The sequence below is a fragment of the Cenococcum geophilum genome, assembly GCF_001692895.1.
Source record: "Cenococcum geophilum 1.58 unplaced genomic scaffold K441scaffold_9, whole genome shotgun sequence".
Taxonomy (NCBI): domain Eukaryota; kingdom Fungi; phylum Ascomycota; class Dothideomycetes; order Gloniales; family Gloniaceae; genus Cenococcum; species Cenococcum geophilum.
Window position 1 is genome coordinate 3,270,645 of NW_027137567.1, and position 14,721 is coordinate 3,285,365.

The 14,721-nt window shown below is 47.6% G+C and overlaps 6 protein-coding genes across 6 annotated transcripts; 2 read left to right on the forward strand and 4 right to left on the reverse strand.

Moving 5' to 3' along the window:
* The first annotated feature begins 1,442 nt into the window (after positions 1 to 1,442).
* On the forward strand, positions 1,443 to 2,866 carry K441DRAFT_655785 (uncharacterized protein). The gene is made up of 3 exons (XM_067647917.1): positions 1,443 to 1,539; positions 1,588 to 1,867; positions 2,546 to 2,866. The coding sequence occupies exons 2-3, from the start codon at positions 1,706 to 1,708 to the stop codon at positions 2,705 to 2,707; spliced, it is 324 nt and encodes a 107-aa protein (XP_067507352.1). The 5' UTR covers positions 1,443 to 1,539; positions 1,588 to 1,705; the 3' UTR covers positions 2,708 to 2,866.
* Positions 2,867 to 3,302: 436 nt separating this feature from the next.
* K441DRAFT_547698 (uncharacterized protein) lies at positions 3,303 to 4,600 on the reverse strand (the record flags this gene model as incomplete). Its single annotated transcript, XM_067642926.1, has 6 exons — positions 3,303 to 3,736; positions 3,787 to 3,927; positions 3,981 to 4,082; positions 4,138 to 4,200; positions 4,255 to 4,399; positions 4,457 to 4,600. The coding sequence occupies 6 exons, from the start codon at positions 4,598 to 4,600 to the stop codon at positions 3,303 to 3,305; spliced, it is 1,029 nt and encodes a 342-aa protein (XP_067507353.1).
* Positions 4,601 to 5,201: 601 nt separating this feature from the next.
* K441DRAFT_685466 (uncharacterized protein) lies at positions 5,202 to 8,151 on the reverse strand (the record flags this gene model as incomplete). The annotated part of the gene is made up of 5 exons (XM_067651887.1): positions 5,202 to 5,558; positions 5,592 to 6,134; positions 6,171 to 6,212; positions 6,371 to 7,935; positions 7,995 to 8,151. 5 exons carry the CDS (start codon positions 8,149 to 8,151, stop codon positions 5,202 to 5,204), a joined length of 2,664 nt encoding a protein of 887 aa, XP_067507354.1.
* Positions 8,152 to 8,316: 165 nt separating this feature from the next.
* Positions 8,317 to 9,426, forward strand: K441DRAFT_655791 (uncharacterized protein). Its single transcript, XM_067647918.1, has one exon. It carries the CDS (start codon positions 8,536 to 8,538, stop codon positions 8,986 to 8,988), a length of 453 nt encoding a protein of 150 aa, XP_067507355.1. The 5' UTR covers positions 8,317 to 8,535; the 3' UTR covers positions 8,989 to 9,426.
* A 951-nt stretch (positions 9,427 to 10,377) lies between these two features.
* On the reverse strand, positions 10,378 to 11,251 carry K441DRAFT_694360 (uncharacterized protein). The gene has a single exon (XM_067652720.1). It carries the CDS (start codon positions 10,897 to 10,899, stop codon positions 10,576 to 10,578), a length of 324 nt encoding a protein of 107 aa, XP_067507356.1. The 5' UTR covers positions 10,900 to 11,251; the 3' UTR covers positions 10,378 to 10,575.
* A 298-nt stretch (positions 11,252 to 11,549) lies between these two features.
* On the reverse strand, positions 11,550 to 13,728 carry K441DRAFT_372904 (SIR2-domain-containing protein). The gene is made up of 7 exons (XM_067641465.1): positions 13,473 to 13,728; positions 13,140 to 13,381; positions 12,780 to 13,090; positions 12,521 to 12,648; positions 12,045 to 12,468; positions 11,814 to 11,993; positions 11,550 to 11,759 (listed from the first exon to the last, which is right to left on the reverse strand). The coding sequence occupies exons 2-7, from the start codon at positions 13,360 to 13,362 to the stop codon at positions 11,577 to 11,579; spliced, it is 1,449 nt and encodes a 482-aa protein (XP_067507357.1). The 5' UTR covers positions 13,363 to 13,381; positions 13,473 to 13,728; the 3' UTR covers positions 11,550 to 11,576.
* Positions 13,729 to 14,721: the final 993 nt, after the last annotated feature.

The window sequence follows — 14,721 nt, forward strand, 5'->3', positions numbered from 1 at the left end:
GATAAGCTATATTATAATCTAGCCGGTTAAGACTAAGAAAGTATAGAATATAATACTTTTACTAAAGCCAGTTTTTGTAATAAGTATAGTATCCCCTATTTTATAAACTAGTTAGCGAAGTACCCTAACCTACTAAGTATAGGGATTCTTTCCCCTAAGGAGTTAGTATATAGTATAGGTAAGCATTTCTATCTAATATTTAATATTCTAGGGTTTAAAGCCATTTAATATAAGCCTTTAGAGCTGTAAGATAGTTAAGGTTAGTATATATTTTATTCGGGTAGTATATAGCTAGGTATAGCGAGGAGTTATAAAGGCTAGAAGAGTCGCAGAGGCTAAAGAAGTTAAAGAGGCTAGAGGAGTTAAGGGGTTATAGCGCAAGTTCCCACGTTATTATTAGTAATACCGCTTACTTTAAGGTATTAAGAGAGGATTTGCAAAGTCGACCCAACAAGACGAGTTAAAAAAATTTAACCTATAATTTTAGAACTTTATATTAGCTAAAATATATAAATAAGTACATAGATAAATAAAGTAGCCCTTAAAATATAATCGATTACCTTTTAAAGTGGTTAACTAGTTAACTGGTGGAGATATATTACTTTATAGTAGCGTCGCGTTCAATTAATAAGTCAACCCCCCTATATTTTTACACTAAAGGCCCTTAGACGGCAAACGAGACAGCGCTTATAACTATAAGGGTTAATTTATACTAGCAGGGGTTAAATAAAGCTAGCATAGGTTTTATATAAAGCTATACTAGTTAAGTACTAGTGAGATTTACTGTCTCGTTTGCCGTCTAAGTCGCTTACTAAGATAATATAATTCGGAGATTACTAGTACTACCGCTGACTAACGGTAATGGTACACGGCTCGCTATACTAATTAACCGGAAATATCCTAGACCTACTGTTATTGCAGGTATTTAAGAACTTCTTTAGGATAGAGCTGTGGGAGCTCTATGCTTATCTAGTATAACAGACTAGGAGATACTTTCGCTGCTATCGTTAAAAATTCGCTATAAGACAACGGAATAAGTATCACTGGCACGGAATTTGACAATTGAACTTATGCTAGTATAACGGCGTGAACGGGGTCACCGAATACAAGTAAATCCTTAGCCCATACTATAAGGGTACCGACTAATACCCTTTTCCAGGCCCCATTGCACCGGGTCAGAGCTAGACGTACACCTTTAAATGCACGTAGTTTGGAACAACGTGGTATTGCCCTCATCACAGCGCGCAATGTGGGGATGGCGTTGCCGGAACGATTATCATCAACGGACCTGCTATGGCGATGACTACGACCTTGGTACCTTACCAACAACGGACTAGTACTATGAACCAGCATTCATGCTCAACGAACGTGCCCGGCACTCATTCACGGGGCCACCGACAGCCGATAACGTTCTAGTCAATGGCACCATGAAGAATGATAATGGCGGAGGTAGCTTTTAAGATGACTGTTATAAAGGGAAAGAAATATCGTATTCGACTAATCAATACGAGCGTCGACTAGTTTTTACATGTCACACTTGTGGGTTATTAGCTCTTTTGCGTGAAGCCTTGCTAACATGCTGTGAAGGACGGCCACCCATTTAATGTCATCACTTCTGACTTAATCCCAATCGAGCCTTATGTCACTGACTAGGTAGCCATCAATATTAGTATGCTAGGACTATCACGTATTTATTCTTCTCCAAATGAATAACAATGGGTGTTTTATATCAGAGCTAACTGTCTACTCGGTAGGCCAGCGTTACGATGTGATTGTCAACGCCAGTCAGACGGCCGATAACTATTGGTTCTGTATTGGCGTTGGTATGGATTGTGGTTACAACGCCATCTTGTCCAGCAACATTCAAGTAGGTGCAATTTTCCATTATGATGGTGCATCAGATGCAGAGCCGACTACTGCTGGAGCGACTCTTAAAACGTCCTACGTTGATGAGACAACCCTAACTCCCTGGTCTCCAACACCGTCCCATCGGCCCCTCTCCAGAGCACCCTTAAGGAAATTACTCTTAACTTCAACATCGATTCCTCCCAGAACAACCTCTTCAAATGGCTTATCAATGGTACGGATATGCAAGTTAACTAGGGTAAACCTACACTGCAGTATGCACTGGGTGGCGATACTGCTTACGCAAATAAGAGTAATATCTTTGAAATGCCAGAAGCGAAAGGTGTAAGTTTATCCTTCTCCTCTCCGCTCTGCCTCCATCAACACCTCATTAATCTCTTTATAACAGTGGTACTACTAGTGGATCCAAACCACCAGCATCATCAAGCTTCCCCGCTCCATCCACCTGCATGGCCATGGCTTTTATATCGTCGGCAGAGGTGACGACGTCTGGGATGGCACTACCACCGGCCTCAACCCGACACACCGTGACATCGCTACTCTGCCCGCCGGCGGCTACCTGACCCTCGCATTCCCAGCAGACAACCCGGGCGCTTAGTTCATGCATTGCCATATCATAAGTTCCTCAGCTACAAGAAAGCGTATTGAAAAGATGGTAGCTGACACCAATTATTTCTAGGCCTGGCGCGCCTCACAAGGTCTCATCATGGAATTCCTCGAACGCAAGACTGAGATCAAATCCGCGATCGGCGACGTCTCCATCTATAACAACGGCTGCGTGTCTTGGAACTCGTGGTGGAATGGGCCGCATGCTTATGAGCAGACGGATTTCGGGCTTTAGAATCCTTCGTTCTCTCTTCTTGGATTGTATTCTAGCCGCATGAGGGTTTGGCGCACGGTTGTGCAATTGGGTGGCATTGTGACGTGATGAGGAGTTCGAGTGTTGGTAATATGTGATCTTGTATAGACTAGAATAATGAGACGCAGTGGAGGAGAGTAAAATAAAGCTAGATTAGAAGTATATAGTATCCAATTCTTCACTTTCGAGCTTGCAGAGATAATGGTCGCGGTAACCATTGAATTTCAATATGCTGCATAGTCCCTAGTCTGGAAAAGGAATCGGAGGATCCCTCGAGGCCATGTATCAACATACCGCATTCTTGAGCCTGAAATCGTGTCCGAAATCGCGCCGTTCAGAGCACATGACTCATTTTCTAGCATGCTGAACTCTAAACGAGTTCTTAGACATAAAGTGTCCAGCTTAGGTTATTGGGATTTCTCCAGTGGTCTGTACGCAGAACACTGAAAGGCGTGCATAGCGATTTCCTGGAATCTATAAATGTCTGGTGGGAGTAATATATCCTAGGACGCTTCAGTGCTTTAATAGTGGTGAGTTTTCTACTCGGCTCGGATTCTTCTATCTCGTTAGACGCAGTTCAGCTATACTCCCAAGACAGCGTATCATTGACCCCATAGTTCAGAACCGAGTACGCCTGTCCGTGGAAGCAGCTAACATTCACCGCGAACCACTCTTCTCCCACCACCTTCCTAGCACACATATACACGTCCCTGACGAAGGTTGGTGGAATGAAACCGTACCATTGCATCTTCACCAGATTACGCGCAACAGGACCGCTTTCGCTCAACTCAGGCACTTGGTAGCGGCTCAGGTACGGGTCGATGGAGTCGTCTGCACGGATGCGCGGCGAATCTAGGGAGACGAGGCCGAGCCATTCGAGGAGGTCGGCTGCGGCGTCAGCGTCGTACATGTCGGACACTGAGGTTATGGTAGGGACGAGGGTGTTCGGAAGATTAGTTATGGTGGGGCGGATGGATTTAAGCATAGGGCAATGTTTTGCTATAGGAGTTTCTACACCACGTTAGTGTGATTGAGGGAGGGTTGGGCGACATGATTCGTACCGGTCTCACTGCTGGGAGGTTGAAAGTCGTGGAAGAGCCAGGTGAGGGAATTGTTCAGCACATTCTTGCAAGCCCAGACTAGGCGCTCGAAGCCGCGTTTGCCATGAAGCATTGAGGGTAAGCGGAGGTTATACTCTATAGCTAATGAGTTGTTAAGTGAAACTCATTTGCAAGTAGGATTTTGTGAAGCTAACCATATCGTGCTTTTGCATGTTTCCTGCCTCCATCTGGTATAGGTTTCCCCACAAGTCCACACCGCTCATATGTTGGTCGGTCCAGCTCGAGTTTCAGTATGCCTTCCAAGATATTAGCCCTAGATCGCCAACGGTAGAATTATCAATGGCGGGGTACCCTCGTATAATGAAAACACATTATCTACGCCTCGCCGACCCTCTGAAAGCATTAAGATATTTCCTATTATATCCTCAGCCCGATATTTACTGCAATACCTATATCATAACTGCATACCCTTCTTGATATATTCGTTGAAGAAGTCGCCGGCGAGTATCTCCTTAAGGGACATGTAGACTCGAGCATAGTGTACCGTTCCGACATCGCTGTCTAATTCATGCCGAATAAGTTCATAGATTTCACTAGGAAGTATCAGGTCTAGCTAGAGCTCCACATTAGCGATTGTTCCATCCGAACATGCGGGTATAAGCTCCTTTACCGTATGCGCAAACGGTTGCGACAGAAAAGTTGAGAAGGGTTTCTTCTTTGTCGGAGGCCGATCATGCTCGGCATAATTGGGCAGTACACTATGCGTGAAGTAGCACTTCGACGATGGAGTTTCGTGTCTCGAGAATTCGAACATTGCAGAGGTTTGCTGGGATCTTCAGTGCAGCTTGCGGTGGGTTTGATACAAAATCCTCAGCCCTACAAAGCTTACAAGCATTTGCGTCTTGGCAGCGCCTGTTGCGGATTAAGCGGCACAGTTCAGACAACGCGTCACATTGAGTGGATTCCCGCTATTCGGGAGGGCCATCCTCTCGTTACAGTGACTAGCGAAATTGGCTTCCGCCCAAGCACACCAAAATTTACGGTTAGGGCCGCGTGAACATTCTAGAAGATAATCGATCCCGTCCGGATCTACTTAGCCTGCTGTTAAATATCATACCAATATCATACCATATCCCTCAGCCCCGCTACTGTACACCTTGACGCCACCGTTACATAGCAGTTACAGGTAACAGGAGGTGGTTTGGGAAAGGCCATACTTTTCAAACACCTTCAATGGCAGCACCAAACACGGCTTTGATCACGTTGATTGCTATCGCGTTAAGGCACAACTTGGTTTCAAAGCCTTTACATTTCTAACCAAACATTACTAATCAGCTGTCGCCACTCACGCTATTCAGCAGTATATAAATACATCATCTGCAACGGAGGTGGGTAGGGAGGAGGCTTGAAACAATTCAGATGGTGAATTCCATGACGAACACTCGACCAGAAAGGTATCCAAATCCGACTCTACCACCATGAACAGTAACTCGGTCTGGCCGATACTCGGAGGGCAACCAAAGCAATCTCTCGCCATTTTGAAGGACCCATTGCTCCTCGACGAGGATGGATTGCGGAGAACTTGGGTGGGAGGGAGCTAGGCCACTAGAAGGACCTATGGGTAACAATCCGTGGTCAGTTAGGAGACTTGACCCATCGTCGGTGAAAGAAAGACTGTAGGCAACAGATGTAACCCTGAGCGTCTGCAGCGGCTTCCCTGACCCGGCGTCCCATGGCTTGACCGTCCCGTCCATCGATGCCGATGCCAGTGTCTTGCCGTCCGGAGAGAAGGCCACGGCGTTGACCGAGTTCGAATGGCCCTTGAGCGTCTGCAGCGGCTTCCCTGACCCGGCGTCCCATAGCTTGACCGTCCTGTCCGACGATGCCGACGCCAGCGTCTTGCCGTTCGGAGAGAAGGCCACGACGTTGACCCAGTCCGAATGGCCCTTGAGCGTCTGCAGCGGCTTCCCTGACCCGGCGTCCCATAGCTTGACCGTCCNGTCCNACGATGCCGACGCCAGCGTCTTGCCGTTCGGAGAGAAGGCCACGNCGTTGACCCNGTCCGAATGGCCCTTGAGCGTCTGCAGCGGCTTCCCTGACCCGGCGTCCCATAGCTTGACCGTCCCGTCCCACGATGCCGACGCCAGCGTCTTGCCGTCCGGAGAGAAATCCACGGCGCTGACCCACTTCGAATGGCCCTTGAGCGTCTGCAAGTGCGGGCTCCAATTTTCTAACACCCCGGACACGTATGAGACCCAATCTGGTATGTTATCCGAAAAATTCTTCCTGATAATGCTGGTATTTGGAGCAAATATTAGACCGGCGGAGTAGATTTGTAGCGGTGCCACCTCTAGAACCGGTTGAAAAGTGAGAACAAAGTGTACCGCATCATGTATTAGCGCTTGCAAACTTGACCGTGCTGCTTCCTCGGGATTTTCTGAAAGTCTCTCGATCTCAGGTGCATCGCTAAATGCAAATATCGATTTTAGCTTGCCACGAAGCCTTGTTGGCTTCTGAAGTCGCCCATTTCGCTTATTCTTACAGGTCAGCTTATTATAGTTGCTGCGGAAATAATGTTTCTTACCAAGAATCCCGAATCCAGTATATGAACCATAACGACCGCGTCAGAAGCACAGCCTAACAGTGCCAGCGCTTCAAGCCAATGAAGAAAGTGTATTCGGAGGAACTTTTCAACATTGCAATAGCCATCAATGTCTACGTCGCTTTGATTGTAATGGTAGACCCAGAACCGGCATGCATACTGGACAGGAGGTTGAATATGTCTATCCACTTCGCTCCTGCTCAGCTCGGTTGTGTAGGCCCCTGGACGTCGTAGATTGCAGATATCGCGCCGTAGCTGCTGTGACATTACTTGAAGACAGTTTGTATACATCTCGCGATGGACCAGTTTCTCATCGATGCAAAATTGAGGATCCAAGCATCTGCCCTGATCAAGGAGAAAGTCGCGGAACGATGGGTGGAGTAACCGAACAATACTTAATTCGCTCTCTGGCACATGAAGGACAGAATGTAAGTTAGATAAGGTCCGTTTCAAAGTCTCGACATCTTTCCCAAGTAGCTTTGCCAGACTTGACACGGATAAAGGCTCTTGTGAAATTATAATAGGTCCAACAACCTGGCGGAATAGCTTGCGCAACTCTCTAGTTTCTTCTCCGTCGTATTCTCCTTGGATAGAGTTGGTAAGAACGGTGGTGTATATCTCGTCAAGCTTGCGTTCCGGTTCAAGCGCGCTGTTGGCTGGCCGTATGAGAAGAGACAGACGGCGTTCCGCAAGCTCGCCGCCTTGTTCGATGAATCGACAAGCTGTTGCAGCCCAGATGAAGAGACCATGGGAGTTCTGAACTAGAACTGTGATTGCTCTCTCCTCCGGCCAGTCAGCGTGGAGCTGATATTTTCGTCTGATAAGTCCGAGTTTTTCTCTTAGGAAAACAGAGATATCGTGATCTACAATCGACTGCTCGATTTCATGAAGCACAAAGTCTTGGTGTTCGTCTTTATGTATTTGCTTGAAATCGTACCGAATCTGAACCTCAGGTCTGCTCGTCAGAAACACTCGTAGCTGGACAATCTTCAGCAATCGAACTTCAGCTAGAAGTTGTAGAATAATCTGAATGTCCTGCTGGTCTTCACATTCATCGAGCGCATCAATGACGAGGACATATCTCGATTGGCAATCTTTTCCGTCAAGGTTCGACAACGGATCAAGAACGAGATCGTGCCATTGATCGCGGAGAGACTGGGTTGCTATATCGCTGCGCTTAGATATGGCATCGCAAATCTTAAGCTTTAGAGCTGGTACGGTGTTCGCAAGCTGGAATGCAACGCTTGTAACGAATTTTTCAGCATGTCCAACATCTCCACCGCCCCGCGAGAAGAAGAAACTGGCTCCGAGGGCTTCCTTTGCGGAGTAGGTGGCGGCCACTGTTTGGGCTATTGCAGACTTGCCAGTGCCGGCCATACCACTCAGCCAGAAGATGCTTTGTGGGGATTCGCCATCGACCCAATTGTATATGTCGCGGAGGAGATCGGTACGGGTTCCGGGGAGACAGGTTTGTTCGTGCTCCCGCTTGCGTGTGCTGAACGGCGCGTCCTTAGCGGTAGGCAGGGAGTTGAGCACTCTGTTCAGGTCTGGGCTGCCGATTAGCTTCTTGTTGTTTCGCGGCCATAGCTAGCGCGAAACAACTGACTTTGGCTGCTCCCGATGTTAACTGGTCCGTAGAAAATACCCACCGCGGCCTGCGAATCGTTGTTGATGGACACATCGCTGATGTGTTGAGTGATTCCTGATATAGGCTCCGGCGACAACGGCGTATGTTCTTGGCGGGGTGACGGTTGGCTGGACATCAGGCGCTAGTGCTATCGTCCCGTTTCGCTGGCTTGGAGAACTTGGGGTGTTTTTACAACAAACTGTTGTTCTCACTTCGGTCCGAAATGGTGTTGTAGTCACTAGGATGGTTTGTCAGGTTTACAGAAACGGCAGCGTCAAGCAGGTTCGCGATGATTTGTCGCAACCTCTCAGCATCGCCTTAGCTGAAGCGGGGCTCCTCAGCCCTCAAATACAGCTCGTTGCCTCTTTCACCAGCTGTCTTCTCTTCGGTTTGGTCGAAAACTTGTCAACGTCTCAAACGTGGACATCACTTTCCACAGTCTGCGTAGCAAGAATTCATCGTGGAAGTCGAGGCCGTCTTTTCATCAAGTCAAGCAGAATTTATTTTCTGTCAGCGAATCATGTCCGGACTTGAAGTGGCTGCTGGAGTCATCGGAATTACTGACTTCGCACTGCGAGGTATCAAAGGCCTCTATGACTTCTTCCAGGACTTACAGGACGCCCGCGAGAACTTGCCGCAGATCTGGGTCGAGATTTCCTATCTACAAAACAATTTATCCAGCTTGGAGTTCTTATCCAAAGCCGATAAAAATACACTGAAAGAAGTCAGAGCCACAGGCGTCACTCAAGGCATGAATGACTGTGGCAGCGCTTGTGACAAATTCATCAGGCAGCTGACTAGGTGGACTAAAGACGGCGTGGACAACTTTATCGGCAAGCTGAAGTTCAAGCTGCATAGTGCGCAGATCGAAAAGAACAGGGCTAGGCTCTGGTCCACAGCGAGGATGTTGGACATGGCCATAGGCATCTTGACACTGTACGGCGAAATTTCTCGTCTTGAAGCGATGCGCTAAACGTCCAACCAGGAAACTAGTCCACAAATCTGAGGCCGAGCGAGGCGCTGAGATGTCCGCCCTCAAGCAAAAGATTGACGATTGGAAACGTCAGGCTGAGCAGAAGCGAGAGGTGATCTCGGCAAGCTTGAAGACATTAGATGACTCTGAGGATAGCGGAGTTGTCGATGAGCTTGATGAGGAAGAGAGTGTACTGAAGATATTTGTTGAACAAAGCGGTCAAACAGCAGAGCAACTTCAAGCGATCAAGCTGAACCAGACTATTAGGGGTATCAATACCGAGGATTCCGAAGTTAGGCTTGGAATGCCAGCTTCTGTTGTCGACAAGGTGACTCAGCAATCGATCACCGATGTTACTAGCAAGAATAAGTCAAAAGTCACAATTGGCATTTGGTGAGGGGCAGGGATGCATATAATCAACGTAATCGTAATTAGCCTATTGATTTTGATTATTATAAAATCACCGCACCTGATTATGATTGATTATATTGATTATGCACCAATTTCCTAATTAGGATTATATTGATCTTGGCTTGAGAGAGGCTGTACGAGTTGTACTTAATTCTCTCATCCACCTACTGCCCCACCTGCTTCCTTATTACTCACCATGTTCCTGCCCGCATCGCCGCTCATCGTTTTATCAACAGATTCCTCGAAGTTGATAGCTTCGACGGCTACATCTACCGTCGCGAAGCCTCCCGACTTGATGAAGGAGCTCCAGATGAGATACGCGTAGACGCGTATACAATTACTTTTCCTAAAAGCCCGCACGGACGTTTTTTATATGTAAAACAGCATGCTCGGCGCTTTTTAGTAACGCCGACCATATAGGAGGAAAATCAATAAACAGCTTTCTCAACACCAAAGCTTTATCACCACATTTTATTCCTACCTGTTCTTACCACAGGTAATTATATTGATTATGATTATGATCGGTTAGATTATATAGTAATCATAACTTATGTAACTGATAGAATAGTTATATGCATCCCTAGTGAGGGGAAATGAGGTTTGATGGGTTGTGTCTGTATCACGGAATCAGGCACTATGTCAATCGGTAATCCGTGCACCGATTATAAGATAAAAATGAGGACTCTGTCTATTCAAACTACGAAGAAAAAGAAACTATATATACACAAGGAAAGTGTCAAAAATAAAGGGGAAGCAAAAGGGGGTACGTAACAGGACAGGGGGTGTGGTACAACCAGAATAGGAACAAGGATAGGGTAATAGGCTAAATCCAACCTGAATCGACACACTGGCATTGATCAGAACAAACCTCTTAGTTAGGAAGCCAATTTCGCTAGTAACTGTATTGAGTATGAGGGCGCCATTCGCACCTCTAGCCATCCTAGGCTCTCGCAGCCGCTGCGTCCTTCGAAGACGGAACCTTCCAGGACGTCAGCTACCTCCCCACCTTCTCAATCCTCCAGACCCCTCCCACCGCTGGGCCATCGTCGGGCCAGACGCATGCATCCTAAACGGCCAGCCCACCCACGAATCCACCTTCCCGCCCTCCCTCTCCAGCTACCCCGCCGACCGACTCTTCGTCCCCCCACCCCCCATCCCACAGCGCCCAAGTTGATATCACAGCCACGGCCACCTTCCACACGCTCGTCGCCAAACGTCTCGCACGACATCAAGGCCCTCCGGCGTCCTCGCCCGCCCGGCTTCGCGCTCTCCTACGCACGCGGCCCCGGCCCGCGCATCCTGCGGTTGGCGCAGGCGTCCAGCGACGACGACGACGATGACGATGATGACGTGTTTTCCGGATAGCGTCGCGGCATGATCCCGGGCCGGGGCAGCGGTGGAGCAGGGGCGCGCATGCGGTGCTGGATATGCGGCATGATTACGGGGGTGTGGAGTACTGCCGGTTGGAGTGTTGGGGGGTGGGCGTGTCGGGTGAATCATGATGCGGATGGTGTATAGGGAGTGTAGGGAGCCGGTTGAAGAGCCGGAGTTGTATTCTGAGGAGGATGGGGGGATGCCGCTGCATTGTCGGGTGTATCTGTTGATCCGAGAGTTGTGGTCTATGGAGGAGTGGCTTTGTTGCTGGTGGCGGTTGTGGGGGTGAGATATTTTACGAATAGGTTCGGGAGACGGAGGGTGTGTATCGTGGGAGGTATGAGACAAGAGGAAAAGAGAAGGACTGAGAATGGATATTAGGCCTTTGTGTATATGTAGATATTAGAACTTAGGAGTCGTAAGACTGCCATACATTATGCAAAAATATAGCAAAAGCTTGTAGATAATAATCACATGCATTATTCAGATATGTTTAAAGGTCATAACAAAGTCATTGCGCTCTAATATATACACCAGCCAGAGCAGTGCCGAGTATACTTATTACACCTTTCATGCGCATCGCTCGGGGTCGTCTATCCGAACAAAGTGATATCAAGAGACAAGCATCTGTTCCGCCCCAAAAAACGCCAGTGCTGAAGCTGGAGGACAACAGTAAAATGCAAGCCTTGCCACACGCTATTAAGCACCGTGTTGTATCCAATAAGAAATATCAGAGGCTAAAATGCTGATGGATGCGCAAAAACTCCCCAGATGCTAAACCTGGACGCCATTGCATGGGACATCTACTCTTTCCGAACTTTGACAGTGAAGGAATGGTCGAGGTCCTCGAAAGGTTTTACGTCGACTTTCTGGTCCTCAGGATGCATTTTGTGCTTTAGTTCCCATCCGGCCCGTCGACAGAGTTCCCCGACAACGGCATCGCAATCGCCGAGCAGGTTAATATCGAAGTTGATGTGGTGGATTGGCTAAGAATTCGATTAGATTTAAATCGGGATACTAGAGCTAGTGTTGATACTTACATCACGAGATATGTAGATCTGGGGCACTTCAGGTGGAATAATCTGCGGGACTTCAGAAACAGGAGCAACTTTCATGCTCGTACCAATGACGATAACAAGGTCAACCTTGTCCCTATCGTGTGTCCGGAGGCGGTCGAAAAATTCTTGCGGCAGGCCCTCGCCAAAGAACGTAATGTCAGGCTGGAAGAATATAAGTAAGATAAGCTTACGTATAGGAAAATAGGTTCATACCTTCATGACTCCCGGTTGGGGAATGTCATACGCACCGTCAGAGTCATCATCGTCATCACTGGCTTGGCGTCGTTTGGACTTCGAGGTGCCATTGGAGCTTCGTTTACGCTTCATGCCCGGCCTGGGGACCTGGAGTTCCTGCACGCATCGCTTACATTCTGCAATCTTCTGCGCTCTTATCTCTTCAAAAATTTCCTCACCGGGAATTTTGAAACCACACTTTCGACACGTTGCAGTTGCCCATGAGCCGTGGCACTGGATAAGTTTCTGCTTTGAGATGCCAGCGTGGCTTTCCACATTATCAATGTTTTGCGTGTAGTTAGTCAGAAGCTTATTCTTTTCTTGAAGTAAGCGGATGAACTCATGAGTTGGAGTCCATTTTTCTAAGTCTGGAAGTATATCGCCAGCAAGTGCGTAGAAAGTACTGTACGATCTTTAGCCAATGGCGTTCGGTTTGTTATAGTTAAGTTACTTACGTTGGATCTTCGTCGAAGTTGTGAATGTCGAAGACCTGCTCCGGTTCTGAGAAGCCCATCTCCTGAAGTTTTGAGTAGAAACCGGTGTTTTTTGAACGGAAATCAGGGATTCCAAGGCTTGTAGAAATCTAGTATCCTCAATCAGCATCCGAGTAATGATACGAACTTGCAACTCTGTGGAAATTGAAATGTAGGGCTCAGCCATGCCGCCTGCGGGCAGCAATGTGCAAGAGCTACACCTAACGTAAATTCCACTCACCCCTGCACCAGTTATGATCATTATATTCTTCCGCTCCCGCAATAACCGCGCGGCATCGTCGATGTCCTTGTATTGTTTTAGGCGTCGCCTCTTATTCAGTTCCCTACTGATTGCGTGTCCCAACAGCTGGTAGTAGCCCGAATCTGGTCGTCCCTCAAAATCCTTGGGTATGCGGACGCCGAATGCTGTACATAATTTCCGCGCAGTGACTTTGCCCGTAGTAATATTCTCGAATACAAATCGCCCAGCGCCAACTTCATGAAGGCGTTGTCGGTATGCGCGGGCTTCTTCGGCGGAACAACTATCTACTCCTAATAGAGGTTAACCGCTGCAAAGATCGAGGAGGCGCATAAAACATACCACCAGCGTATTCATATGCTTCCTCCTCGTCGAGTATCTCTTCGCACATCGAGGCAGTGTCCCAGTTATCCTCGGGCTCCTCGTCTACTTTCTGAGGCGCCAACACGGTCCTCTGCTTCCTCGTATTTGCGGTTTGCTGGACTGGCTCGGCGGTCAGATCGATGATTGGAGGAGCGGCTTTCTCTTGCACCAAAACTGGTGAAGAGAAACTGGTGGTGGTCATGTTCTCCGTACTAATTCAGCTATACGACATGTGTCAAAGATTTGGTGAAGAAGTTGTCCAGGATTAGGATGGTTGTGACCAGACGATTCAGACTGGTTCAGGATCCTTACCTTATCTGTAGTCATGTAGTACCGGTTAGGTATAGTGTGTAGTTTATTTCCAACAGAGCAGGATAGCAATCTTTTGTCGGTCCCAATTAAACGGGCCACCTATAATACAAGTACTCTCTCCGTGAAACCAAATTAAAATCGCTGCCTGCAAGAATTCACAACATATTATCTCGTTCTCCCCTATTCCATTTAACGAAAGCCCCCCTATCCCTGACGCTTCCGAAGCCGATGGCGTACTCAATGGCGACACTAGTGGTATTGCAGGGTGGCGAGGTTCCCTGCGCGTGATGATGTTAAAATTAACTTATTTTGCGCCTAAAAATTATTCATCCTATATATTGTCTCTGCTACTTCGCATCGTTTCGGGCTCGATTCTGAGTCATTTTGTGCTTTCTGTAAGCGCATTGCACACCACAAAGAGTTTTCCCTAGCCCGACGGGGAAACCGTTAGGCACTGTCATTAGAAAAAAAAGGTGAGATTCTGTGCAGGAGAAATCGTTTCAGCTCACGGGATTCCCGTTTTAAATTTTTTTACGCGAGACCAACCTGCAAGTATTCCTTTTTAGCCCCGGCTCCTATTCGCTGCTTCAGTCAATTTAGCGTAATCTTATGTGTCGGGCTGGCTCTAGAGAGGAGAGCGCGAGGCAATTTGTCCAAGTCATTGCCACGCAGGCCAGGACTTTCGATAGCCGCCTAAAGTCTTCAGAAGATCGCTCACCGGACCCGGCGGATAGCCTGGAATGGTGCAACACTTTAGCCAACAAGTATTGCAAAGTACGTCGCATTAAATCTTAGTTTATTGGGGTAAAGGCTCCTTTTAGCCGCTTATGACCTACTACAGTAACGCAGATTAGATTACCGCAGGATTATGAGTAATTCGGGAATACTCCATCCTCTCAGAGTAAGCTAATCTTGGGCCAATCGGGCTTCTCCCAGAAATTTCTTCTGTTTTCAGACTCCAGATCATGTTTATCCAATACTCCAAGAAGAAACAGTTATGCAGGAGCGATAACACTATCGGGGAGAATTTGTGAAAATTTCCGACGTGTTAACTCTCTGGTTTGCGATCCGTGCACCTTTTAGTGTTGACTAGTTAGTAATTAGTGGCGTCTACTACCACGATTTAGATAAAGCTGCTCTAGATGGAATTTGACGTCGCACAATGGGCGATTGATTTTGGTGAGCGATCCGGGCGACCCGAGTGATCACCTCTGCCACCACCTCTATCACGACTTTGGTATATGGTGTA